This window comes from Apis florea, unplaced genomic scaffold (assembly GCF_048593485.1).
Source record: "Apis florea isolate Af1SG1 unplaced genomic scaffold, ASM4859348v1 contig_2293_pilon, whole genome shotgun sequence".
NCBI lineage: Eukaryota > Metazoa > Arthropoda > Insecta > Hymenoptera > Apidae > Apis > Apis florea.
The window spans coordinates 2578729-2604144 of NW_028256554.1; the positions used below are offsets into that span (position 1 = coordinate 2578729).

Here is a 25416-nt window from a genome sequence, read left to right on the forward strand (position 1 = left end):
TTTTGTGAATTCCAAGAATTTGACGTGGTTTCCAAGAATTTCGAAAATTCCAGGAATTTGACGTCATTTCCAAGAATTCCTTAAATTCCAAGAATTCGACGCCACTTCTAGGAACCACCGAAACTATTCCATTTGTCGAATTTACTATGTGTAATGATTTCGTATCAAAAATATATATATTCGAATGGAGTGATACGTGAAATTTTTCTTGGTATTTTACTTACCTTTCTTTATACTTACTTTTTTACATCGAACAGTTTTTCATCGTTTTACTGAATATCGATTGTGAATATTTTTGGAAGATAATTAAAAATCTCAGAAAATAATAATAGTTGTTGTAATTTTATTTTATATACAACGTCTCTACAATACTATAAATAATATCGCAACATGCTCTCTTGAAATCACTCAACTTTACTACTCGAAATATTTTTCACCGGGGAGAGAGAAATAGCAACGTAAATCAAAACGATAATATCGGACATCCCGTATTTTATTTTAAATCCGCGAAATATTCAATCTCTCCATAAATAGACACGAATAGATACTAAATTTTTCGACGCTATTTCTTCTCCTCTCGACACGTTAAGCAACGTAAATTCAAGTTATCGATAAGTTAAATTCACCCGATCGAGAAAACGTCGACAAAAGCGGAATTCCCGTTTCCCTAGCGACTTACGCTTAAAGCTTATTATTACACCAGGATATTTTCACGTATTTCAGGAAAAAAACAAAAAAAAAAAAAAAAAACAAAAGAAAAAAGCTAAAACACTTGCGTTATTATTTATCGTGGAGCGTGGTCTGGTGACAAACGTGGCAAGGGACGCGTGTAACGTGATTTGCCGTGGCTCTTTGTTCCCAGATTCGGAGCAGTCGCCGGCCGTGTACTTGAGGGACGACCCACTGTTCGGTAGCCTGCAGCTGCAGCAGCACAGCGAGCTTCGTGCACCGACCGCGGAACGTGCCGCCTTCTATTTGGACGCGGCGGTCGCGGGCCGGCAACGGGAGGACGGCGACGCGCACATGCTCTACACCCTCCACGTTTATCAGTACAGCGTCGCGGGCAAGGGTGGAGGTGAGCTCTCCTTCCCCTTCTCCACCTCGTAAACAACGTTTGTCATCGTGCTGCCTGCAAACCACCTCTCCCCTCCTCTCCTCTCCTCTCCTCTCCTCTCCTTTCGAGGTCCCGGCCTCGAGTTCCGTCGTCCTTTCCTTCGTCGAACGCTTGATTCCTCTCGATCGAATACCGAAGGGAAAGAAGGCAGATCGAATTGACGAAAATGTTTTCCAGTTGCCGGAGGGAGGAGCAGGCTCCACCTGATGGACCTGGGCAATTCGGATCGCGGCAAGTCGTCGGGCGGGATCCCATTGTCCGGGCTCGGGAACATCCTGTTGGCGATCTTCAACGGGCAGAAGCATCTGCCGTACAAGGAGCACAAGCTGACCCAATTGCTGAAGGAGTGCCTCGGCTCGTTGACGTGCCACGCAGCGATGATCGCCCACGTGTCCCCGAACGCCCAACACTACACGGAGACGTTGACCACGGTCCAACTCGCGTCCCGGATTCACCGGATGAGGCGGAGGAAGATAAAGTTCGTGGGCGGGGGTGCGCAGGGCGGGGGGAGCGGGGGGAGCTCGGGGGAGGAGGCGGCCAGGCAGAACAGCGAGTGCGACCCGAGCTCGAGCGACCTGTCGGCGGACACGGTGATCTACGTGGGGCCGAGCACCGACGACGCAACCGACGGGGAGCATCCCCCCGTCTACATACCCAGCCTCAACTCCGGGGACAATCGTTGCGCGATGGGGAGGGTGTTGAGGGGGTCGGCGGCCGAGAGGCCTTGCAAGATACCGGAGGAGAGGAGTCCGGTCCACAAGTCGGCCAAGGCGGTGAAAACGTTGACGCAGACGGCCTCGAAGCAGACGTCCCCGGCCCACACGGCCACCCCGAAGGCGAGCCCCGCGAGGAAGAGCTCGTCGACCAAGATCCTGCTCCCCTCGTCCAAGGTGAACGACTCGCCCGGGAGCAAGATCCCGGTGGCGGCTGCGAGCGGTGGCTCGGACGAGCAGTGGATAGACGGGCCGAGGATCTCCAAGTCGAAGGTGGCCGAGGCGAGGCACATGCTCAAGGATCATGCCCACCACAAGAGGGAGACGTGGATCGACGGGCCGATGCAATTGACCGGCCCGCCCACCTTGCAACTGCACGCCCAGCAACATTCCTCCGGCTACGGGTTCATGGACAGCCACAAGAAGAGCATGATCAGGAAATGGGTGGAGAATCAGGCGTCGCAGATTCAGAAGAGCAGGCACGCAGCGGCGAGGATCGAGGCGTCCAAGACTGGCCAGCAATCTGTCGTGTCGCAGTTCAAGGAGTTGACCACGTTCAAGACGTGCTCGGGCATGGACGACGACGACACCTCGTTGTCCACGGTGGAGAGCGACAGTTTGAAGGCGAACGAGATCGAGGACATTACCGAGAAACTGGGCGCCAAGCTGAACCTTCTCAACGTCAAGTCGAACACGGATTCGGGCCTGGATCTGACCGCGAGCCCCGTAATGGACGACAGCGTGGACAAAGGGAAGTTGGATCTCCAGGAGGACGAGGACGACGACGAGGAGATCGTGGTTCCGCCGCCGTTGCCTCTCATCGAGCCGCTCAGCAACGGAGTGAGCAGGGAGGTCTCGATGGAGAGCCTGAACTTGTCGCACAAGGACATCGTGTTGCCCTCCAGGCATTCCCTGTCCTCCGAGGACGAGATCTTGGAGATCGTCGAGGTCGAGGATCTGGAACCCGTCCCCATGCAGGACTCGTGCCTCCAGGTGACCGAGGAGGACATCGCGTTGTGCATGGGAGAGAATCCTTTGCCCGAGAGCGATCAGGAGGAACATCCTTTGAGAATTCTCAGCCAGGAGAATCTTACCGTCGTATCCACCTTTACCGGTAAGCAAATAAAAAATATCCTTCTTTTCACCGTATTATCCGTTATTGGCCGATATATTCGGTCACACACACGCCACACACTTTCATTTCGCCAGATATTATTTTATTCGAGAAAATACTTACGGTTTTCCATGAAAAGACAATTTTCCTCGATGCTCGTACCACGCCAAGTCGTTCCGCGTTCTTTCTCTCTCTCTCTCTCTTTCTCCTTTCTTTCTCTCTTCCTTCCGTTCTCAACGGTACTCGAACGGAATACCTCGAAGATCCGTTGCCGTTGAAGAGTGAGTCTTGGATCGTTCCGCCAACCGAGCTTTGGTGGAAAACAATCGTATCGGGGGAGGGGTTAGGAGAAAAGAGGATGGCAACGCTCGAGGATCGCGTAACGATCGAGAAAGAAGGGAAAGGTTCGATGTAATTACTCGATACTTTTCATCTTCTTACGCTGCTCCAGAGAGAGGAGCGGCTTCCGACTAAATGCGCTCTCCTTCCCCTCTCCCTTTCGTTCTTATCATTTAATCGTTTGTTTCGTTCTCGGAGCAACTTTGTTCGCCCTCTCGATCTGAAAGAGAGGAGGAGGAGGAAAAAAGAAAAAAAAAGAAAAAGAAACACGTATCGCAATTTGCAGACTCGATGTCGGTGATGTCGGACACGGAACGGTACAGACCGCAGTATCCGCCTCCGGTCGGCGCAGGTGTCCTGCCCAGGCCGTATTTCGACCACGAGGACTTTCTCGAGCAAGAGACCAGGCACAAGTTCGACCAATTGGCCCGGCTCCACGAGCTCTACCAAAGCAAACTGGCGCTCGCCAACGTTTCCAACTCGGTCACGTATCAAAGGGAGAACTCCTCGAACGCGAACGTCAGAGAAACTCCATGTAAGTCTCATTCAAAGTTTCATCCATTTCGTGTGCTTTTCCACCGTGTGTTTTTCCATCGTGCACCCCCCCTCGTTGCGTTTCCACTTGCTTCTTCCAATCCTCTTCCAATCCTCTCCGTCGTAGAATTCCAATTCGGAAAGGAAATCCAGCAACGGGGAGGGTGGTCGCGAGCAGAAATCGCACATTTCTCTCTTTCTCACGATCGGCTTAGGTGTGTACAACAAGTATGACATTAACGCAGGACAAATTGCAGCCGCCCCCGTCTTCCGTCCGCCGTCGCGATGTCAATCCCTGTCCCTATCGGACGTGATGTTCAACGACAACGCGAGCAACCACGGCAGCATCTACAGCGAGCCGGCGTACATCGCCGGCAAATCCGATCAGGAGAAGATATGCGACAATTGTCGGCAGAGCATGACGAGGCCGGCCACGGCCTCTTACTGGTACCCGAACAGCGTGGCGCACATAGCCAGCCCGAGAAGGTACTGCGGCAAACTGGGCGATTGCAACATCTCGAGCCTGAGGCATCCGGACGGGGCCTCGAATCCCAATCTGAAGGAGGAGGTGGAGAGGTTGCCGGGGAACGGGGCCTCCGGCTCGGATCCGGAGGAGGAGTACGTCGAGGCGAAGAAATTGTTCACGGCGGCGGAGAGGTCCGGTGAGAGAACGGTGACCGGCAAGTCGGACATCGAGGAGGATCTGAACAGCAAGATTCAAGGTGAGGAGGGGAAGATTTCCTTCTGTTTCGAAGAAATAGGATTTATGGAGAGAGAAAAATAAAAACTTTTTTGCAGCAGCAACGGCACCGCTCCAATTGTCCATCCCGTCACCGGCTCCATCCTCGGGCCGAATGCAGCGTAAAATTACGAGTCTCGGCTCCTCGATGGGTTTGAACAAGGAGGGGTACGATTCTGGCGCGGACTCGACGCCACGGGCAGCGAAACTCTCGCCAGCCACTCTGTCCAGGCATCGTGCCGAAAGTTCTGGCTACGACAGCATCGTCAGGGACAGCGAGACCAGCAGCATCGCCAGCGACTCGTCCAGGCATACGGGGGCGCTTCAAGAGCACCAAGGTAGTTGGTATTTCTCCGCATTTCCCGACTTTCCTTCCTCCCGGCAATAAATAAACGGGTATTCTCGAGAAGGGAATCGAGGGATCTCTTTCCCCGATCCCTTCTTCTTCTTCTTCTTCTTCTTCTTCTCCCATTAATCGCATGCCATCGCTCGGGAAAATCTCGCACGACGACGAGAACAAGAACACGAAATAGTCGAGGAAATCTTGCACAAAAAACCCTCAAAGACACGTCCCCCCCCGCGACGAGAAGACAAAGGTGAAAAACCCTCTAAAATGGTCCCTCCGTACGGTGGTTCTCCTCAGGTGGCGCTTTGGGAGTTCTAACCTCGACGTTGTGCGGGTGTTTCAGCGGTGGAACAGCGGGTGGCAGAGTGCGGGCTTCGGTCACGGGGCCAGTGCCGGGCCCATCTGCCACGACCGCCATCCGCGGCCCCGGGGATACTCGCTTACACAAGCGAGGACGTGGACATCCTGGACAGGCGCGCGCGGTTGCGCTCGGATCCACGTGGCACGATGTCCAGGATACACAACCTGCGACTACGGCAGCGCCTTCTTAGGCTCGAGCTGCGCGACGCTAAAAGGCGCCTCATGGTGCCCGATTCACGCTGGACCTACGATCGTCAGTATCTATCTTCTCTTCCGCTCGAATTCCTTTCGAGAATTGTATATTTAAAAAAAAAAAAAAAAAGAAAAAAAATACTTTATTTATTTATTTTCACGACTTTTGCAGTTCACGTAGAGGACAGTATGGACTGGCGAGATCCGTCGTTCCTGGAAGCGCTCGAGGCCGAGACGTGCATCCTGCAGAAGCGGGTGCACGCGTGCAAGAGTCACGTCCTGTTGATCACCTGCTTCGACTCCTGCCCGCGGCAATCGAGACAGGCGGAAACATCAACGGGGATCCGGATCACCTAACCTAGATTTGGATCAGCGCGCGCGACAGCGTGCTGATCGTCAATCGCAGTGTGAACGATTAGAGGGAACGAACGAGACGAGCGAGGTCGGTGATGGGAGGAGAATGGGAGAGAGCCGAACGAGGGAGAACGAAAAAAAAGAAAAATTGGGGATTTTTTTGTCACGATGTCGCTCGACTCCGTCCAATAGTTGTTAAATGACAACATGTTTAGGTCGTGTATCGTGATCGTCGTCGCCATTGTTGCGCACGTCTAAATAAATCGTTCGTAAGGAAGCCTTCATTCCCTTGTGCCGAGCTGGATATAAGCGTCGTTCGCGTCCAAGCCGTGAATTTGTCTCACCTTTTCTCGGATCGAGCAAATTCCTTCCCTCCTTTGCGTCTCGCGAAGGCGTATGCCGAGACGCATACTTGTTGACACTGAAATGATTTAGCGTACGAGTTGGTGTTGCATTTTTTATATCGTCGACCACTCGACTCTCGTGGGGAAAATTCACCGTTTCTGCTCTTCGAATTCGAAATCGATCGTATCGTCGAAGGAAATACGATGTTTCGAGATTGGATGATAACGATGCTCTGATTTGCCGATTTAGTGGGCCAAGCTTCGAGAACAGCGTCAATGCGTAGTAGAGCAAGTAATTTCACGTCGAAGAATCGTGTCGTGCGTGCTTGATCGATCGAGTATCGAATTCCTCTTGAAGAATTCGAAAGAAAGAAAAAAGAAACAAACAAACAAAAAAGAATAAAAAAGCGATAAGAAAAGATATCCTTCGAGAACCTCGAGATGCTCGAATCCTCGATCGAGTCGAAATTTAAATCGAATAGATTCCTGTGGATCGCACCGAATTCGTAAAGAGAAAAAAAAAAAGAAAAAGAAAAAAAAAGAAAAAAGAAAGAAACGAGAAAATAAACAAACAAATTGATACGTCGAATTTGAAAGAACGAACGAAACGACGGACGAGTGCAAGATAAAAAAAGTAGATAGAGACAAATATACGTAAATATAATACCGTAAAAGATGGTGGAACCGGGCGGGAATATCGGCGAAAGGAAGATACGAGAAAATCCTTTCGTACATACGGCAAACGATAGACGCGATAAGACTCGATGGGGAAGAGACGGCGAGACGAAGCGCGTCGTAGTCATTGTATTTAATGCACGCACGTTAATTCAAGAATATTATCGTAGCTTTAATCGTTATCAACAGTTACCGCACTTCGTAGGGCTCTGTAATTCACTTTTTAGAAGCGAAGATGAGAACCGAAGATGGGAATGCGAGCGAGCGAGCGAGAGGAAAGGACGACGAGACGAAAGGGATGAGATAACGGGAGAAGAAAGTAAAAGATGCTGCGTTGGAGGATGCAGCGTTACTTTTCCACGTATTATTCGTAATCGTAAAAAAAAAAAAAAAAAAAAAAAAAAGTTGCGAGGTACGCGAGGTACGCGCCCTCTTTCCTCCTCGAATGGAACTCGAGAGGCGGCTCGTGGCGAACGATGGGCGAAAAAGGGACAGAGAGCACGGGATGGAATACATACGCGAAGTTTAAACGCGAGAATCTCGCATAGAGTCGAGGCGTGGGCGTGGGTGTAGAGGAAGGAAGAGGGGAGGGAGGGGATGGAACCGCGGAGAATGAAAATAGACCGGATGAAAATAAATCCGGGAATGCCGGTAATGCGCCGCTGAGAAACAGAGATATCCAAGCTTTTCGAACTGTGCCCGATATCCATCCGTGCCTTTGTCGCTCGACCTTGGATCGACTCGATACCGCACGGTATCAAGCTGAGAGAGAGGGCTCGATTCCCTTTCGCGTGCAATAATATCAAATTCATCTACCGCGTCGTCTACGAATATCGTTTAACAAATTGTGTCGTTCGTGACGAGCTCCGCGTTCAAAGAAGCACTGCCAACGAGAAAGCGGATCTCGTAATCTAATTTAATTTCGCGACGGTCTCGACGATTCGAGCGAGACAAGGCATGCAGACGGCTACTTCTCGATTACCGAGCAACGCAGGATCCCCGTTAGTTGAGGAGAGAAGCTAGCGTTCTCGAAGCTAGCGGACCGATCGAGACTCCTGTGTCGTTGTCCGTCGTTAAACGAACCCGTACGCTATTCGTCCATGTTTCCACACTGTTCTTAACCCGCCACCGCACACGCGCCATCTTCACGATCTCCACGTCTTTCTTTCCGAAGTTTAGCTTCGACCCGAACTCGTCCTGCGACCGATTCACAGACCGCGTTCAACAACGTTCGATACGCACGACGATCTTTCCCTTTCCCGTAACTTAACGCGTTTCCTTTTCCCCTCACCGCCCTTTCCGTTCTTTTTTTTTTTTTTTTTTTTTTTTGCGTTTTAGGGAAAACTCCGTCACTCCGTCTTTACCGTGAAACACGACTGGTAACGACGATTCAACCGGTAAAGTAAAATAGCGATTAACGATTAAGGATTAATCGACCTCCGCATCATCCTCCGCTCGAGGAAGCGAACGTAACGAGAATTATTGTACACACACACACACATACACATACACGCATACCTAACATACATACGTACACAAGAACCCACCACACACGTAAAAAAAAAAAAAAAAAGAGAAAAAAAAGCCACACGCGTCTACTGTACCATAATACTTGTACCATATTTATATTTTATATGTACAAATTAGTCATGTAATTTCTTGTAATAAAGATCAATTTACAACGTATCAAGTACAAAAATCGTAATCGTTCGAAAACTCGAATTCCCATTTCCAGATCCAGGTATTTATTCGCGACTCTCTTTTCTCTCTCCCCCCTTCCCCCTCTCCCGGCCTGGATCGACGAGTTTTTCTCCCCCGAATTCCAGACAATTTGGTACCGTTGCGAAGAAGAGGACACGAGGAGGAGGAGGAGGAGGAGGAGGCGAGGGAGGGGAAGATTCCACGCGAGAATTCCTCGGACAAGTTATTGGATCGCGTTTCCGAGCCAAGAGTCGATATGCGCAGCGACGTATCTGGAATTCGGCTCGCGCGACCTAGGAACAATGTCGCGAACAAGTCGTCGAGTGCGTGCACAATGCGCACAATCTAGTGCGCAGAATGGCGATGAATGGCGACGGGCAGGTAAGGAGGGTAATTAGAGGCGGAATCGGAAGCGAGCTAATGACGCGGAAGAGAAGAGGAAGGCTCGTGAGATACGCGAAGAAGATACTGGTCTGTCTGTAAAAAAAAAAAAAAAAATAAGTGTAGCAGCGTTTGAAAGTTTGAGACATTAAACGAAATTGGATCGAATTATTTGCTAGCCGCGCTAGTTTTGTTCTCTTCTCTCTATTTTTTCTTTATTCGATTTTCGCTTCTCGATCGAAACGCGGAGAAAAGCGTACGAAAGGAAATTCTCACCGACGACGACGATGATGAGATGGTTGGAGATCGAGGGAGATTGGTAATCGCTGGATCTTTACGATCGTTCGATGTGGGCAACCGGATTGGAGCGACCTTGAAATCCAATTGCGAGGCTCCTCCGATTATTCGTCCTAATTAAATCTTTCTCGAGGCGCGTGTGAAGATTGGATAATCCGTAGACCTTGGTAATGGAGAGAGAGTAAAGTGTAGATGCGATTGAGTTAGTGTAGTGCGCGCGACAGATAATACGATAACTAAAATCTGCTAAAATGTAAGCGCGAATAACGTTAAATTCATTTCGTAAATATGAGAAATTGTGTATCGTGTGTTCGAGAGAAAAATAAAGAGAGCTTGGAAACCCGTTTTTATTATCGAAAGCCTGCAAAAGTCAAGAAAAATTAGCTATCGTAAATAAGATGGAAAATATTTACTCTAACCGCGATTAGAATTCTCTTTATCGCGCAAAACAATCCTCCAATAAATTATAGAAAAATTCATTCCTCTATATTTGTCCGTCGCTCGATCTTTCTATTTCTTTCCATATCTTCTCCGTTTGAAAGAAGATTGTTAACACGCTTCTCTTCGCAACAGCAATACGCAGCGTGTCCAATAACTTTTCATTATTGACATTTCTCCGTCGAGAAAAACGTCGTAATAAAACGGGATTAGAATCGGGATTAGAATTCGAGTATCGACTGAATCTCTCGAGAAACGAATGACAAATAATGATAAAAAAAAAAAATAAATAAATAAACAAATTAAAAATATAGAAGAAAACAAAGAAATATTAAGAAAAAAAGAAAAGGGGGGGGAGGGGGGAAAAAAAGCTTAAAAACAGTCAGAGTCGCGAAAGCTCGCCGATACTCGCGCGCGAAGAGGCTGGCGCGATGGAGGGGGGGCCACGGCACGAAATTATCGGCGGCACAGGGAGAGAGAGCAGAGAGACGACGGTGTTTCATGCGTTCGAAAGAAGAGCGGCCGAGAGGACGAGCGGGCAAAAGGCGATTAGGGGGCGGCAAGAGAGAACTCGTGGTCGCCGTCGTCGATCGACAGTAGCGTGAAGGCAGTCAGAGAGAGAGAATGACTCGTCGCGCGTGCCGTCTAGGCGTCGTCTCGTGGCCGGCCCTGGTGCTCGCCCTCGTCGCGCCCTTCGCCTTAGCCCTGAACAAGAACGATCTCTACCCTTACTCGATACCCGGCACCTCGATCCTGCAAACGGATCCCAACGGGTTGCTCTTGTCCGCGGAGACGATTCTCAAGACGCCTATCGCATTCTACGATCAAATCTTCAATTCCATATTCGTAAGTAGAATCGAGTTTTTCATTCTATATCGGTTAAACGCTCGTTTACCGCTTTGTTCCTTCCATTCTTTGTAGGTTTTTCTTCTTTTTCTCTCTCTCTCTCTCTCTCTCTCTCTCTCTTTTAATTTCAATCAGCCGCGTAATTCTCGATCGATCGAGACAGTCGATTTATCGTTATTCGAAGCGAATAATTTTTGTAACGCGTCCCCAACACGGTGGATTAGATCCGAGAATCTAAGGCAAGGATTTATTTTAAAACTCGGCGGAGAGGGAAGCGGATTCGGCGGATAAAATCGTTATTTTTATCTCGAACGAGAAGGAGTGGATCGCGCCGCGGTTTTCCATCGGTGGGTTGCGGTGGCCACTCCGCATCCGGCCCCGTTTAATTTCGGTGCTCACAAAAATACACGGTAAAATCCTCGATCGAGGGCCGCCGGGGGCTGGATCCCGTTCGAACGACGAGTAACCTTTGCGGCGCGCGAAATTGTGTAAACACGGGGCGCGCGCGTGCCACTGTTTACGCTTCGTGGGGGAGAAAGGGGGAGAGCAACACGAAAATCGTTTATTTAATGTTTCAAATTAGGACCGATATTCGTGTGTGTGTGTGTGTGTATGTATACGCGTGTGTCGCAAGAGGAAACGTCTCTTCTGTTCTCTTTTTCTGTTCAAGCACAACAAATAATTCCCTTAGGGGAGCGCATCGTTTCGATTTCGACCCGAAATGAAAGAGAAAAAACAAAGAGAGAGAGAGAGAGAGAGAGGGGGGTAGAGGGAGAGATGCGACAAGGTCTGGAAACAGATTGTCGGGAATGATGCAACTGGTTTCGTTAAATATTAATTCGCGCCGAGAAGCGAGAAACATTCGGTCATCCCCTTAATTCGACTCGTGGCCTAATCTGTCGTCATCTTCTGGCGTGACACGAATTCATTGTACACGATGACGGTCAAACGGTGCCGCGGTCGGCGCGCAATCGGTTAATTGCGCTTGGGTCGTCGCACGAGTTGCTTCTCGTGCTCGCCCGCCTCGTTGCGCGTCGCGCGGGCCACGCTCGCCTTGAAAATCGAACGAGCAACTCGCCAACACGTCGGATTCGAGAATGAAAACTCGTGTCTCTCTGGCTAGGAAAGAGAGGAAGAGAGATAAGATTTCCCCGATTTCTTTATCTAGATCCCAAATTTTTCGGGACGAAACGGCTATTAAGATTAGCTGCGAAAAGCGGTATTGAGTCATGGAAGACAAACAAGAGATGCGTGTGTTGGTTGTACGGTGATCTCACTTTTCCACGAACCGATTCACATAGGAGTCGCGTACGCGCTCTGAATGGACATTGATTACGCCCCTCGTCTCCCCCTCCTCCACGCGTACCGAGCGAGGTATCGGGAGGTATCTTCCCTCTAATTGATCCGCTCGCCACGAGGTGTATGATCTCATGCGTATGATCCATCTTTCCTTCCTCCTTCCCCTTCTCCTTCCTTTTCATCGCCTCGTAAAAAACCGCGGAGGAAAACACACGCGATCGAGCGGACGATAATCGCGACCCGTGACGCTATCCGCCACAACCCACGGTTTACGGCCGCCTCCTTAATAATAGAAGATGTCCTTCGTCGATACGCAAGCCTCATTGCGTAATTCCAATTATTATTACCTGTTCGAAAACGTGGAGCGTGAAAATTTGAATATCGCGGCCGACGTTTACCATCATGCGGACGACGTCGATCGACCCTCTCTCTCTCTCTCTCTCTCTCTTCTCACTCACGCCTGTTCCATTCATCGACACGGTCAATAAAGCGATCGCCGTGCCGAATCGTGGACGCATTATCGACGCGACGGCCCCCCTCTCCCGTTCTATCGAATCAACGCGGTCGAACGAGCCGTACGCGTTCTCCGGAAGGGATTATCGAAGGGGTTAAACGGGGGGGATACTGTCCGTTAACGAACTCGGATCGCGAAGATCGGCCTCTTCCAGATTCGTTTCGCTGCTCTCCTACGAACTTTCGCCCCTCCAGCCCCCCCTCGTTTTTCGTTTCGCAGCCGCACGGTTAATTAAGCTCCGTCGGCCATCAGATAAATATTTAATTAGCCTTCCTCCCCTCCTCGATCCCCGTTACGCAAGAATATACGAGGAGCAGCGATCAAATCGGCGAGACAAACGATTTGTGGTTAATTAAATGGATAAATGGAAAAACTCGCCCGACACTACGAGTTACATCTGCGTGTAAACACGTGTGTAACATACATCGATCTCCCGTTTTTTAACGAGCTTTGTTAACCCGGAATCGATTAAGGGAAAAAGTAAACTCGTTATTTAAAAAATTCCTAGCTGTTATAGGTGATTATAATTTTTCGTATTAAACGCTATTATTATTATTATTATTATACGTTTCCCGGCAATTTGTGTCGCGATGAGACGAGGAAATGAAACGAGCGCGATTTGAGCAAAAAAGGCGTGGAAAAGGAAAAAAAAAAAAAAAGGAAGAAAAAGGAGAGACAGGAATTAGCTTATTGCGCACCGCTTTTCGCGGAAATTTAGTCGAGTTCAAGGGAACGAAGAGAGGAAGAGGGAGGGAGAGAGATACCTGTTGGTTGTCCGCTCGTCGGAAGATACTATCTCGGCAAACGAATGGTATCGGAAACCGGGCGGCGGTGGATTTGCATCCAGATGGACGTTAATGCGACGGACGATTTACGGTGTAAACGCGGCCAATTAGCCTTGACGCTTTCCCACATTAGTTAACCGGCGATTTGTAGGAGTGGATGGGTTACGAAATTCCTCGGCTCGCGATTCTTCCCGCCGCGGCGACGTCATCCACCGTCGCGGACCCCAATTAAACTCGTTTGAAAAATTCGCGGTTAATTAAATTACCGCCAATCACCAACTCGTGTGAATGTGTTTCTAACTCGTCTAAGGACGCGTTTACGTGCATGCTAAATTTTATAAATACGACAGATAGAGAGAGAGAGAGAGAGGAGACGTTAGTCGAAAATATTTCTTAACCTTCGTATTTATCTATGTCGCGTAATTCGAATTGATCGCGATTAAGGATGATGATTCCACGAGTCAGGAAGGAAGCCGCGATGGCGCGGAAACGCTGGCACGATCTTCTTCGACACGAAATTCGAGCGAAATTGGAAGGAGCGAGGGATGTTTGGCGTGCAAACCTTCGCATCGATTGACACAGATATCGGGGTCGCGATACACGTCCGCGACGATCTACTTAGAGCTGGCTGCCTACACGACAATCATCTCTATTTCGTCGCTCATCGTCGACGATTCGCAGTCATCAAAATGATTGCGGCCGATTACACGATTGCGTTAGCGCGTGCGGCCCGCCTTGTCCACCTCGCCTCGAGGAAATCCATCGTGGCCCGTTCCTCTCTCTCCGAGGAAAACAGCCTCCCTCGCGCGACCTTCAAACCGTCCCCCCGAAACGACCCGAGTTTTCGAGTTTAAACGATCCTGTTTATCGAACCTGCCCTCGGTTTTGGATCAAACCTTTCTAACGTTTCTCGATCTAACTTGCTCGAAGCGTTTCTCCTCCCCCCCAGTATAGGTGAGTTGGAAAACATCGGCGAGATGTTATTCCGCTGATGGGCGATAAATTGGACAAGGCGCACGGGGGGGTGGCGTGGCGTCATACGATCGCGTGCGCTCACGGTCACGAGAAGAAGAGATGCAATTACGGTAGGAATCGTTACGAATCGTTACGTTCGAATTATTCCATTCGCGCGAACTTGTAACGATGATCGGCGACCGCATCGGCGACGGAAGCAAGAATCGACGACGAGCGGGCAACGAGACCGAAGACGAGATTTCCTCGGCTATAATATATACGCATCGCTTGCGACGCGACACCCGTCCAGCTAGCTATCTATTTTCACCGTTCTCTCCTCGGTTTATTCGATCAACCGGAGGGAGGGTTACGTGTGTGCGCGCGTGTGTGTCATCGGCTCAGCACCGACCTACGACCCGAGCGATAGCCCCGAAGGAGATAGCGGCCCGAGTCTCCTCACTCGAAACTGTCAAAACGTTCGCCGATCCATACGGGCCGCGAACGAAGCAGAAGCGAAAACAGAGAGAGGAGGGCAGGGCGGCGGTCGCGGTTGCTCTGCCATCGATTATCGGTGATCCTGGTTTGCCAGGCGCCCCCGTAATTATCGCACGGAAAATCGGAAATGACTAATCCATTGCCGATTGGAATCGATCGTGGCCGGGATTAAAAGGAGAGAAAGGAGGTGGACGTTCGATCGGAATAATTATGGAGAACTTGGACTCTTTTTTTGTTTTCTCCTCTCCCTCCATTCCCTTTCTTGTCTCTACTTTTCCTTTTTTCAATTAAATTCGACTCGGCGCGAAATTGGTCGCAAAAGAAAAATCCGCGATCCAAAGCGGCCTCCTCGATTGGACGGCTCCGCTCCCCTAGATGATAAATTTTAAGCGACGGATAAAAAGTAAACGCGATCGTAATCGAAAGAGTATGTAAAAAAAAAAAAAGAATAAAGAACAGAGATCGAGAACGAATTTGTTCTTTGAAAATATTTTGAAAATGTTACACGCGCGTACGAGGAACGTAGAAGCGGCCGTATGAAAGGTTAACGAAGCGACGAGTAATCAGCGTGACGAAGAGAATCATCCCCTGATTCGGTTTAATTCGTGTCAATTCGCCGGGACACCAGGTCGCTGGTTGTTACGATACGCGGGTGTTAAATTTGACGCGACGTCCGCGTTATTATAACCGCACGTGAAAACAATACGTTGAGCGTGGAGCGATCAGAAGTTGGAGGAATCGGAACGTGGGACCGGTCGAAACTAGGCCGGAATTTGATCGTCGCGTTAAACTTCGTCAATTAGCAAGGGTCGTTGACTATCAAGCGTTACTTCCGTCTTCCCTTTTGTCCCTCGCGCGACACCCGCACGTCTCGACGCCTATTGTTTTGCGTTATGTCACGCCTTGGTAAACGAGCCGCTACAATTTATGACGATTAGAATTATAACCGAATTTTGGGGGAAAAGATTTTAAAATTGTAGAAAACTCGACTCGATTCGAGTTGCTTTTAACATTCAAAATTCGAAGAATATTGATAATAAAAATAATTCACAAAGATCTCGAACGTTTGAACACTTTTACGTTTTCCTTGTTTCGAACATCTCCGAAAGAAGAAACGAGCGATTAAACTTCTGTTCCCGAGGCGAGAATCCCGGTGACCCAAAAATACGCCACGAAATAGGCCGCGTGTGAACAGATGTCCCGACGACGGAAACATTCGCGGGAAAGCAAAAATAGTGTTTCGGTGAAGTTTTAATTTCGTCCTCGGTTCTCGTTAAACGTGAAGAACCGTGACCCGTGGCGGTGGCGAGGGAACAGCTGCTCCCGCAGCCACGAATACGGAGCAACGCGCGCGCTTTTCAGTTTAGCCAATTGACGAAACGACGACGATGACGGCGACGACGACGACGACGACCACGTCTCGCCCCTTTCGTTTCAGCTTCGTTGAACCTTTCGTCGTAAATATAACACGTTTTATTACTCGAATCGTCCAAGAATTTCGCGCCCGCCATTTCCAACAAATTTTTGTCCCAATTTTATTCAGGAGCAACGACCTTTTCCGATAGAAATGATTTTGAATCGATTTTCGAAAAGATTCGAAACTCGCTAGACCTATTTTTTTCTTTCGATCTTTATTTTACGATCTCTTCTCACTAAAGAGAGAGATTTCGTTCTTTCGAAAGGATCCTCGAGAAATTTAATTCTTCGATTACTGTTTACTCGGAAAGGTTGGAGTTTAGATAAAGATCGTCGGGGAAATTTTATCTCCCTAAATAACATCGAACGGATAATGAAAGTTTCGCCGGCCAAGATCTCTCTCTCTCTCTCTCTCTCTCTCTCTGAGGCCTCGAACCACCACACCTCGTCCGATTAAGAAGAGTTTTAATTACGAGTGGAATCCCTAGAATTCCCTTTCCTCCTCATCTATCCGTTACTTTCTGTTCCGAAGAAATCAACGAGAGATGATCTCACCCCGTTTGGTTTCACACAGGTGAACGGAAATGGCGTCCTCTCGTTCGCGAGGGCGATGCACAGGTTCTTCAACATCGCGTTTCCGCTCGACGATCCGGTTATCGCGCCGCTCTACACGCACGTGGACACGAGAGGGTCGGGGAGAGTGTATTACGTGGAGACGGACGCGGCTGAGGTGCTGGCGAGAGCCGGGGCGATGGTGCGCTCGGCTTTCACGGACGCGGCGGACTTCGTGCCGAGCCACGTGTTCGTCGCCACTTGGGTCGACGTTGGATACTACAACGGGAAAAGCGACAAGGTGAGTCGATCGAGGAGAGATGAAAAATCGTTTCCAAGGATCGATCAAGACGATGAAATAGAGATAAAATCGATGGATCGATTTCCCACAGGTGAACACGTATCAGGTGGCGATCTCGTCGAATGGCACGCACTCCTACGTGGAACTGTTGTATCCGGATGACGGTATACAATGGATCCAAGGTGAATCGCATCCGAACGGATTGCCGGACGCGAAGGCGCAAGCGGGATTGATGAGCGAGGGAAGGATGTACACGCTGAGGGGTTCAGGGACGGATCAGATCCAGAACGTGGACAAGTGAGTCGTGGTCAATGAGAGAGGGAGAGCTACTCGTAATTCCTTTTTTTCCTTTCGATCTCGCAGATGGTCGAACGTGAACAGACCCGGCCAATGGCTGTTCCAAGTCGGGCCGATCTCCGACCAGGAGGATATCAAAGTTCCCGATAACGTGGAAGGTAAAAAAAGGAAAAAATCGTAGAAAAACAATTTTCTTACGATCCGAGGATTTATATAACGGTCTCTGTTGTTCGGTCGATCAGATAGCAGCGCGACGAACGAGGTGGCTAACTGCAGAACGGGAGCAACGACTTGCCACAGCAAGGCGACGTGCGTCGACTACGAGGTGGGCTTCTGCTGTCATTGCAAGCAAGGATTTTTCGGGAACGGCAAGTCCTGCCAGCCGAACGGTAAGAATCGCCGTTTCATCGGGGAGGGTCGTCGTCGTAAACCCTCCAATTATCCGCGAGTCACGTCTCTTTGATGTAGCCACGCCGCGTAAAACGCTCGCTTTTTAGAGAGGCGCTTTTAACCCTCTCCGACTCTTCCCCTTTCGAACGAACCGCGAAACGAGCCCCGATAACGGACAATTCCGTTCTCTCTCTGATCTATTCATAGATCACGCGTGCGGCTGTTTCGACGACCTCGTAAAAAGGAGGGTGGATACCCGAACGTGGAGATCTCTTTGATCGTTCTCGAGAGGGGAAGGTTAATTTGGACGGATCCTCGGATGGTTCAAGCAGATTCGAAGGAGATATCTCGCGATTTTACAGACGTTCCGCTGCGAGTGAACGGGCGGATTTCCGGGACGATCAACGGGGTGGAATTCCTCGCCAGGGATCTCCAGTGTTACGTGCAAACCAAGGATGGGAGGACGTACACGGCTCTGTCGAGGGTGCCCGAGGAGATCGGGGCCAGTTTCCAGTTGCTCGGCAATCTGGGCGGAGTGATCGGTTGGCTGTTCGCTAAACCGATCGGCGAGACGAAGAACGGTTACGAGTTGACAGGTAGGGAAAGTTGGAGGCGGTGGAGAAGTTTAATCGGTTAATCCGGACGTGGAATCGGTGCAGGGGGTTTGTTCAATCACACGGCGGAGTTGAGCTTCCCGTCGACCGGCGACAAAGTGACGATACGAAGCAATTACCTCGGCCTGGACGTGTTTGGCCAGCTGAAGATGCAGGCGCAGATCGAAGGCACGTTGCCGCAATTGGGGAGGGAGACCGGGCTCGATTACGGGGACTACGACGAGCTTTACACCAGGGTGCAGACGGGGGTGATCCGCTCGCGGGCCGAGAGAATTTGCAAACTGACCGAGGGGGGCGAGAATCGCGAGCTCGATTTCATCCAGGACGAGACGATATATTACAACGAGTGTCCCTATCTCACCGTCGAGCCCGAGGACGACACGACCAGGCTCAAGTTCTTCAGGGGTGTCACCACTTACGAGGCGACCGAGGGGATTATACGTTTCGCGGTCAACACTAAAGTCGCGCCCCTCGAGGAGGAAGATCCCTGTATTCAAGGAAGGGAGACTTGCGGCGATCACAGTTCCTGCGTGGTGGACGGCGACAGCTTTAAATGCGTCTGTAATCCTGGGTAAGAAATTTCAATCGCGACTGGCCTGTCCGCGTACGATTTATTGCGCGATTCTCAAATATCGTATCGTATTTTCCCCTTTTTTTTCTTTCTTTTCCTGTCGTAACAGTTATCAGTATTTGTACGAGGAAGACGGGAGCGCGATCTGTATCGACGTGAACGAGTGTACCGCGGGAAAGCACATGTGCTCTCCCGACGCGCAGTGCATTAATCAGGAGGGTAGCCACACGTGCCAGTGCAGACCCGGTTTCTCCGGGGATGGCCGAACTTGCGACAGTAAGTTGGCCGTTTACCAACGGAAACAGTTTACCAACAGGTTACTCTGGTCGACTTCTCGCGGTCGAGAAATCGATAATTTCCAAGATGGTCTTTTTTCCCCCCCCGTTTTGCTAACAGTCGATAATATCGGTGTGTGTGTCTATCTTTTGTCGACAATACAGAGCTCCCCTCGTGCGAGGAGACCAGATGCGACAATTACGAGCAATGCGTGATGATCGAAGGGGCGCCTAATTGCATCTGCCTGCCAGGATTCGAGGATACCGAGCAGGGTTGCTATCCAGCTGCCCAACGTGGTAAGACCGGATTCGATTCGTTCTTCTCGATCTCGTCTCTTCTTCGATATCGTTCGTGGAATATCGTTACATATATATATATATTACAGCCTCCTGCGACGTCGAGGATAACTGCTCGCCGAACGGTTTCTGCAATCTCGACGGAGAAAAACAGAAATACGTGTGCATCTGCTTGCCAGGTTTCATCGGTGAGCGAGTTTTTATCGATTTAATAATCTACGCGGACGCGTAAAAAAAAAGGAAGAAATTTTAAACAGCGAGCGAATTTAACCGATCGCGAACGGTGAAATATTCATTTCGATGTCATTAGGAGGAGCCATCGCGTCATTCAATTTTGTCGAATCCATTAAATTCATCACCACTCGATATATTATTTAGCACGGTCAAATAAAACGAGCAAACCAGATAATTAAATATATCGCGATATGCTCATCAACGCGCATGGAACGCGATCGAATTTTCGATTGGGAATAATAATTCCGAATCGCGCGAAATCGGGCCAATTTCCTCGCGCGTCGTCGTTTCCCGGCCCGCATTTGCAAACGAATCTCGCGATCACCTTCCGCGCCAACGATCACGATCGTTTCCAGGCGATGGGTACACGTGTTACCCGGACGCCGAGCTAACCACAACGGACGAACCGCCTAAACCGCAATGCATCGAGGAGATGTGTTGGTGTTCGAGGGGCTGGGAGTATCGGAATAACGAATGCGTGCGGCAGGAAGAGGAGACCAGGACCGTGGACTACGATCGAGACTGTAAGTAACCTCCCTCCCTTCGACTTGGAACGTTCGAAATTCGTGCACTTTATTCGATCAACGTAGTGTTCTGTCCTTTGTCGATCGTTGCATGGTCAAATTGCACGACGTTTTTGATCCCACGATGAATTCTAATTCTAATGAATAAGAATAATTCGATCAGAGATTAATTCTTCCCCACCGATCGATGCATCAACTTAAACTAATTGCACGAAGTTAAAAGAAAAGAAAAAGGGGAAAAAAAAAAAAGAAAGAAAGAAAGATTACAATTGTTCTGGTTTCTGTACGATTGGACCTTCTTTACTAACCGATGGCGACGAAACGATTCGCATCGTGCGTTCCAGTATCGGCACGCCCGCTCCCGGAATGCTATGAGGACAACTGCATATGTCCTTGGGGACATAATTACGACCGTTCGAAGGAGATTTGCGTGCCTCGACCCGGATACAAACACGAAACCATGGGTCCATCTGGAGTTCACTGTACGATACGCTTTGCCGTTGCTAATTTGGTCTGCCTAATAATACGTAATTTGCACGAGCTTCACGCTTCACGCGCACTATAAATCGCATTTTCCTTCGTATTTTTTTCGTTCGAGCTTATTTTGATGAAAATAGGTTGGCCGTCGTATATTATATATATATATATACATCGATACGAAATCTCGATATATATATATATACAAGAATATCGAATAACATCTTTCTCTTCCAAGATTAAAATACTACGGTCAACCTGTCGCGCGGAGACGTACACGTCTGGCATACACGTCTTTTCGAAAAGAAAGGGCGTAAGCGTTTTTTAAGCGAGCGATATCGAGTCGATATCGATCCAAGTAGAAATCGGTCGGGAGCCATTGGAAGTAATTGCACACGCTTGTGTCTAGTATCGTGCAACGTGATGAACAGATGTCACCCGTACGCCCAATGCATCTACGTGACCAGCACAGCGGACTACGAATGCCGGTGCAATCCGGGTTACGAGGGTGACGGTATGGAGTGCATAAAAACAGGTACGTTCCACCCGCATCTTCGCCATCTTCTTCTCCTCTTATTCCTCCTTATTATCGAATATCGTGACGCGAGGAGAAACGCGAGAATTCACTGTTCACGTGTTCTCTTGAACGCAGAGGTGTCCTGTTTGGAAGTGGACATTTGCGACCCGAACGCGTCTTGCCAGCAAGAGGAGTCTCTGGCCAAGTGCGTGTGCAATCCAGGATTCGAGGGAGACGGAACCACGTGCAGCCCTATCGGTCATATCTTTCGTATTTTTTCTTCTTCTTCTTCTTCTCATTATTCTTCCCTCGCATCCTTCTTCCTCTTCGTCGTTCATTTTGACTCAGTCGCAATTATCTTCTCGCTTCTTGCTTCTCTTCTCTCCCTCGCCGCTTTGGTATCCGTGAAAGGAATCACGCGAAGCATGATCATTTCCCGATTTCCAGTTTTTCGAAACTCGTTTCTTTTAGTAGAAGTGTGCTCAGCGTGCTCGTTCTCGTGTTCGATACAGACGAATGCAGCAGCAGTTCCGACTGTCTGGAGAACGAGAGATGCTCGTACAACTCGGCCAGCTCCCGCTACGAGTGCGCGTGCAATCCGGGATTCAGCATGGTGGACAGCCGCTGCGTGGTGTCCGATTGCTCGACCAATCCGTCCCAATGCCACGTGAACGCGCAGTGCGTTTCGACCGGCGAGGGTGGCTACAGGTGCGTGTGCACCGAGGGATACAACGGCGACGGGATCCGGCAATGCGTCGAGGACCACATCGGTTGCAACGTGCTGAATAATTGCGGCAGGAACGCGGTCTGCGGCTACAATCAAACCTCCGCGAATTTCGTCTGCATCTGCCAGCAGGTATGTTCGTCGAATCCGCAGATTCGCCCCGAATTATAGGTTTCTGGGCGAGCGTTCCACAACCCAGAACGATTCAACGCGAGGGGGATGATAAAACGGAAGAGAAGAACGGTCGGTTTTGAAATCGAAAATTTCGAAAGGAATTTTCTTGTCCAATTTCAGGGCTACTACGGCGACGGTTTCACGTGCCTGCCCCAATCCTCGTGCAGACACGACCCCGCGATCTGTTCGCCGGACGCGACGTGCGTCGCCGCTGGGGAGAATCAGTTCGCTTGCGTGTGTAACGAGGGTTTCGCCGGGGACGGGACCAACTGCAAATCGAGGCCGAAACACGAGGCCAACTTCCTGCTTGTGAATCAAGGAATGGCCACGTTGAGGATTCCGTTCGCGCCGACCTACGAGGATCCCGGAACCCCGATTTACATAGCGTACATGCAGATGGCGATCGCGATCGATATCGATTGTATGAACGGGAAGGCTTATTCGAGCGACATCAGCGGTAAGATTCATCCCTCCCATCCCAGGATGAGAAAATCGAATCAATCTCCGTTCGTGGAAAGAGTAATACTTTGTTTATATTATTTATATATTTCAGGTAATCGAATAATCGAGTTAACGTACAACGGATCGATGGCAGAGACGTTCCTGCCGAAAGTTAGCAATCCCGAGGGATTGGCGATCGATTGGGTCTCGAGAAATATTTTTTGGACGGGGAAAACGACCGTCGAGGTGGCCAATCTCGAAACGAAGAAACGGAAGGTGCTCGTTTCCGATGGATTGGTCAATCCTAGAGGAATAGCCGTGCACCCGTATCGTGGGTGAGTATCACCCTCTCCACCAGATATTAAATTCGACGCGAGATGTCCCTCGTGAAAATTGATAATTGAGTGGGAAGGGAGGGGAATAAGGAAGGAAGGGGAGGAGGAAATTTTGTTAATTCGACGAAATGGATGAAATTCGATTATTTGCAGAAAGATATTTTGGTCCGATTGGAATCGCGCGTCCCCGAAATTGGAGTGGGCGAACGAGGACGGTAGCGATCGTGCAATCTTCCTTCAAGGGGATTACGTGAAGTTACCGAATTCATTAAGTATCGATTGGGCGATGGATGAGCTGTGCTGGGCGGACGCCGGAACCTTTACGATAAGTAAGAGCCACATATCCCTCCCCCCCCCCCTGAAATTTTCTCCCCTAATAGACGCGAGACACGATCCATTCGTGATATCCCATTCTCTTTGTCCTCCTTTTTTTTTTTTCTCGATATTCGTTCGCAGGCTGCATGGAGATCGATAGCAGGAAAATTAACGTGGTCGCCAACCAGCTCACCTACCCGTTCGGCCTTGCGATCTCGCAGCAGCATTATTATTGGACCGACTGGAAGACGTGAGTAATCGATCGAGCACGCGATCTAGAAATTTTCCTCTTATTCCTTTTTCTCTTATTAACGATGAAAAAAAAAAAAAAAAGAAAAAACTCGACGAGTTTAAAACTAAATATTCGAGAGATTATCAGATTATTATGAAAGTAGAATGAAAATCGGTAAAGCTTAATAACGAGCGGTATTAACGAGTCGGGAAAATTGGATAGAGTGGAGTGCAAGTTGTTGGAAGATATTTCAATCAATCCATTATTTACCGTCCCTAGTCACAAAATCGAAGTCGCCATGAAGAGCACCGGGGACAGGAAACAGGCGATATCGGTACCACCAGGAGGAAGCGGTAAATTATACGGGATAGTGGTCGTTCCCGAGTCGTGCCCGAGAGGTAAATCAAGTTTTTACGTTATTACGTTTTTTTTTACCCACTCTTCATAAATTGGCCGTAACTCTTAAAACGATGGAAAATCGAAACGAAACGGGACCGGTTGGTGGATTAATCGTGAATTATTCTCTGCCCGTAACAGTGACCAACGCGTGCCAATTCGAGAACGGAAGGTGTAGCAAGGATCAACTGTGCCTGCCGAACGGCCAAAGCGGAAGATCGTGCGTGTGCGCGGACGACGCGGACGGACCTTGCACCGACAATCCGTAGCGCGCCACGTGGTCGGCGGGCATCGAAGGTGGAGAGGGGAGGCTCGGTCAACGCGATCAAAAACGATGCAAATTTTTTTGATATTTGACCGATCGCGTTTCGTTATAGATTGTAACGTGTAAATTATAATATTACTACTTTCTACGATTGATCATATAATTTTTATCGTCTCCAAAATAAGTTGTTTCGTAAGTAACGCGATCTTTTGTATCCAAATATCGGGAGTCCGCGGCGTGAAGCTGGCTGTGCTCGGTGCTGCGACTCGATCACGCGTTATTTAATAAAGAAATAAAATAATAAAAAACGAGAGATAGAAATTATTGCGCGTTTATATATACGTATACAAAGTTGTACAAAGTATAACACGAATTTTAATAAGCGAAAGTTGGCGATTAATACAAGTTTCCGCACGTCAAGTGGCGACACTTGCGGACAAAATGGGAACTTTGTTCAAAGTAACGGACAACTACGTCGAAAGAGTAGAGGAAAAAGAAGAAGAAGAAGAAGAAGGAAGAAGCAGAGTCGAGTTTAATTTCCTGAGCGATTACTGGCATTAAGTCACAGTCATTCTGTCACAGTTCCGGGAATAAGAAGAAAAGCAAAGTCCCGCAAGGTGGCGATAATAAACCTTTCGATTTTCGAGCGGCATTCTTTATCCCCCGTGAACGAATAAACCTCGCCGTAACGCGGCACGAAGGTAGGGGCCCCGTTAGTAGGGAAGCCAATTACGATGTTCATTACCGGCGTAACACTAACCGGCCATTTCATTTTTCCGTCCTTGTATTACGTTAATAAGCGACTACTTAGAACCCTGTAACAAGAATAACGCGGGCGAACCAGAAAACCACGGATTATTAAAAAAAAAAAAAAAAAAACGCCCTCTGCCCTCGGTCTTACGATCAATTATCTTTCTTCGCGAGGTTAATATCTAAAAGCGGAGAAATCAGGGATCAAGGACAAAGGAGACGACGAGTGGCATCCATCCGTCCATTCGTCTGTCGCAAAGGGAGAGTTTATCGACGAGCAATCCCGACAAGACAATTAAATTTTCCTTACCGCAATCTCTTTGAACGCGTCTAATTGGGTGACCGCAAATCGACGAGGAGTCGTCGGCGGTCGAACGACGACGCGATTGTAGCCGAGGCAAAGCCTCGAGGAGGAGGAGGAGGTAGAGAAGAAGGAGGAGAGCGACAAAAGGCGTCGAATCTCGCCTCTTCGGTCGTTCCGCCAACCGCAGAGATAAGAATCTGCCGATGCGTCTCCAAGGAGTTTTCTCGTGTAACTTCACGGTTTAACCTGGGTTAACGGCGGAGAGAGATCCGACGAAGGGAGGGAAAGTGTCGTTTCGTCGTCGTCGTCGTCGTCTCCACGGGAAATTACACGCTTTCTCGTATCCCCTCTCCTCGATCGACTCGATCCCTCTGCGTTTTTTCTCCAACGTTAATACAGGCCGACGACGTTCGTTACGAACAAAATACAAATATTTAACAACAACGGAAATACAAACAAACAGAGGTACGAAAGGAGTTAT

At 49.1% G+C, this 25416-nt stretch overlaps 2 protein-coding genes across 6 annotated transcripts in view; both read left to right on the plus strand.

Moving 5' to 3' along the window:
• The window catches only part of LOC100863339 (uncharacterized), a 247090-nt gene extending 238580 nt beyond the window's left edge, over positions 1 to 8510 (plus strand). Inside the window, 7 exon segments of the mRNA XM_086903552.1 lie at positions 863 to 1075; positions 1292 to 2941; positions 3567 to 3815; positions 4072 to 4536; positions 4616 to 4891; positions 5243 to 5512; positions 5624 to 8510. Of these exon segments, the coding sequence (XP_086759678.1) occupies positions 863 to 1075; positions 1292 to 2941; positions 3567 to 3815; positions 4072 to 4536; positions 4616 to 4891; positions 5243 to 5512; positions 5624 to 5808 (3308 nt within the window). The 3' untranslated portion in view covers positions 5809 to 8510.
• A 1633-nt stretch (positions 8511 to 10143) lies between these two features.
• Ndg (Nidogen) lies at positions 10144 to 24189 on the plus strand. 5 transcript variants are annotated; one of them, XM_012487915.2, is made up of 21 exons: positions 10144 to 10487; positions 16525 to 16803; positions 16895 to 17100; positions 17167 to 17258; positions 17343 to 17489; positions 17853 to 18086; positions 18150 to 18675; positions 18785 to 18951; positions 19116 to 19247; positions 19337 to 19435; positions 19838 to 20005; positions 20350 to 20487; positions 20892 to 21017; positions 21135 to 21257; positions 21512 to 21855; positions 22018 to 22354; positions 22451 to 22673; positions 22827 to 23002; positions 23130 to 23238; positions 23500 to 23618; positions 23758 to 24189. In XM_012487915.2, exons 1-21 carry the CDS (start codon positions 10266 to 10268, stop codon positions 23883 to 23885), a joined length of 4095 nt encoding a protein of 1364 aa, XP_012343369.1. In that variant the 5' UTR covers positions 10144 to 10265; the 3' UTR covers positions 23886 to 24189. The 5 variants fall into 5 exon arrangements, with proteins under 5 accessions (XP_012343369.1, XP_012343370.1, XP_003694628.1 ...); XM_012487916.2 differs by lacking the exon at positions 21135 to 21257; XM_003694580.3 differs by lacking the exon at positions 20350 to 20487.
• Positions 24190 to 25416: the final 1227 nt, after the last annotated feature.

Excerpts from the sequence above, each read along its gene's own strand:
- Ndg (XM_012487915.2), top strand. The coding sequence starts at position 10,266 with ATGACTCGTCGCGCGTGCCGTCTAGGCGTCGTCTCGTGGCCGGCCCTG. Across the intron at positions 18,087-18,149 it reads GAACGGTTACGAGTTGACAG|GGGGTTTGTTCAATCACACG; the intron begins GTAGGGAAAGTT and ends GAATCGGTGCAG. Across the intron at positions 18,676-18,784 it reads AAATGCGTCTGTAATCCTGG|TTATCAGTATTTGTACGAGG; the intron begins GTAAGAAATTTC and ends CTGTCGTAACAG.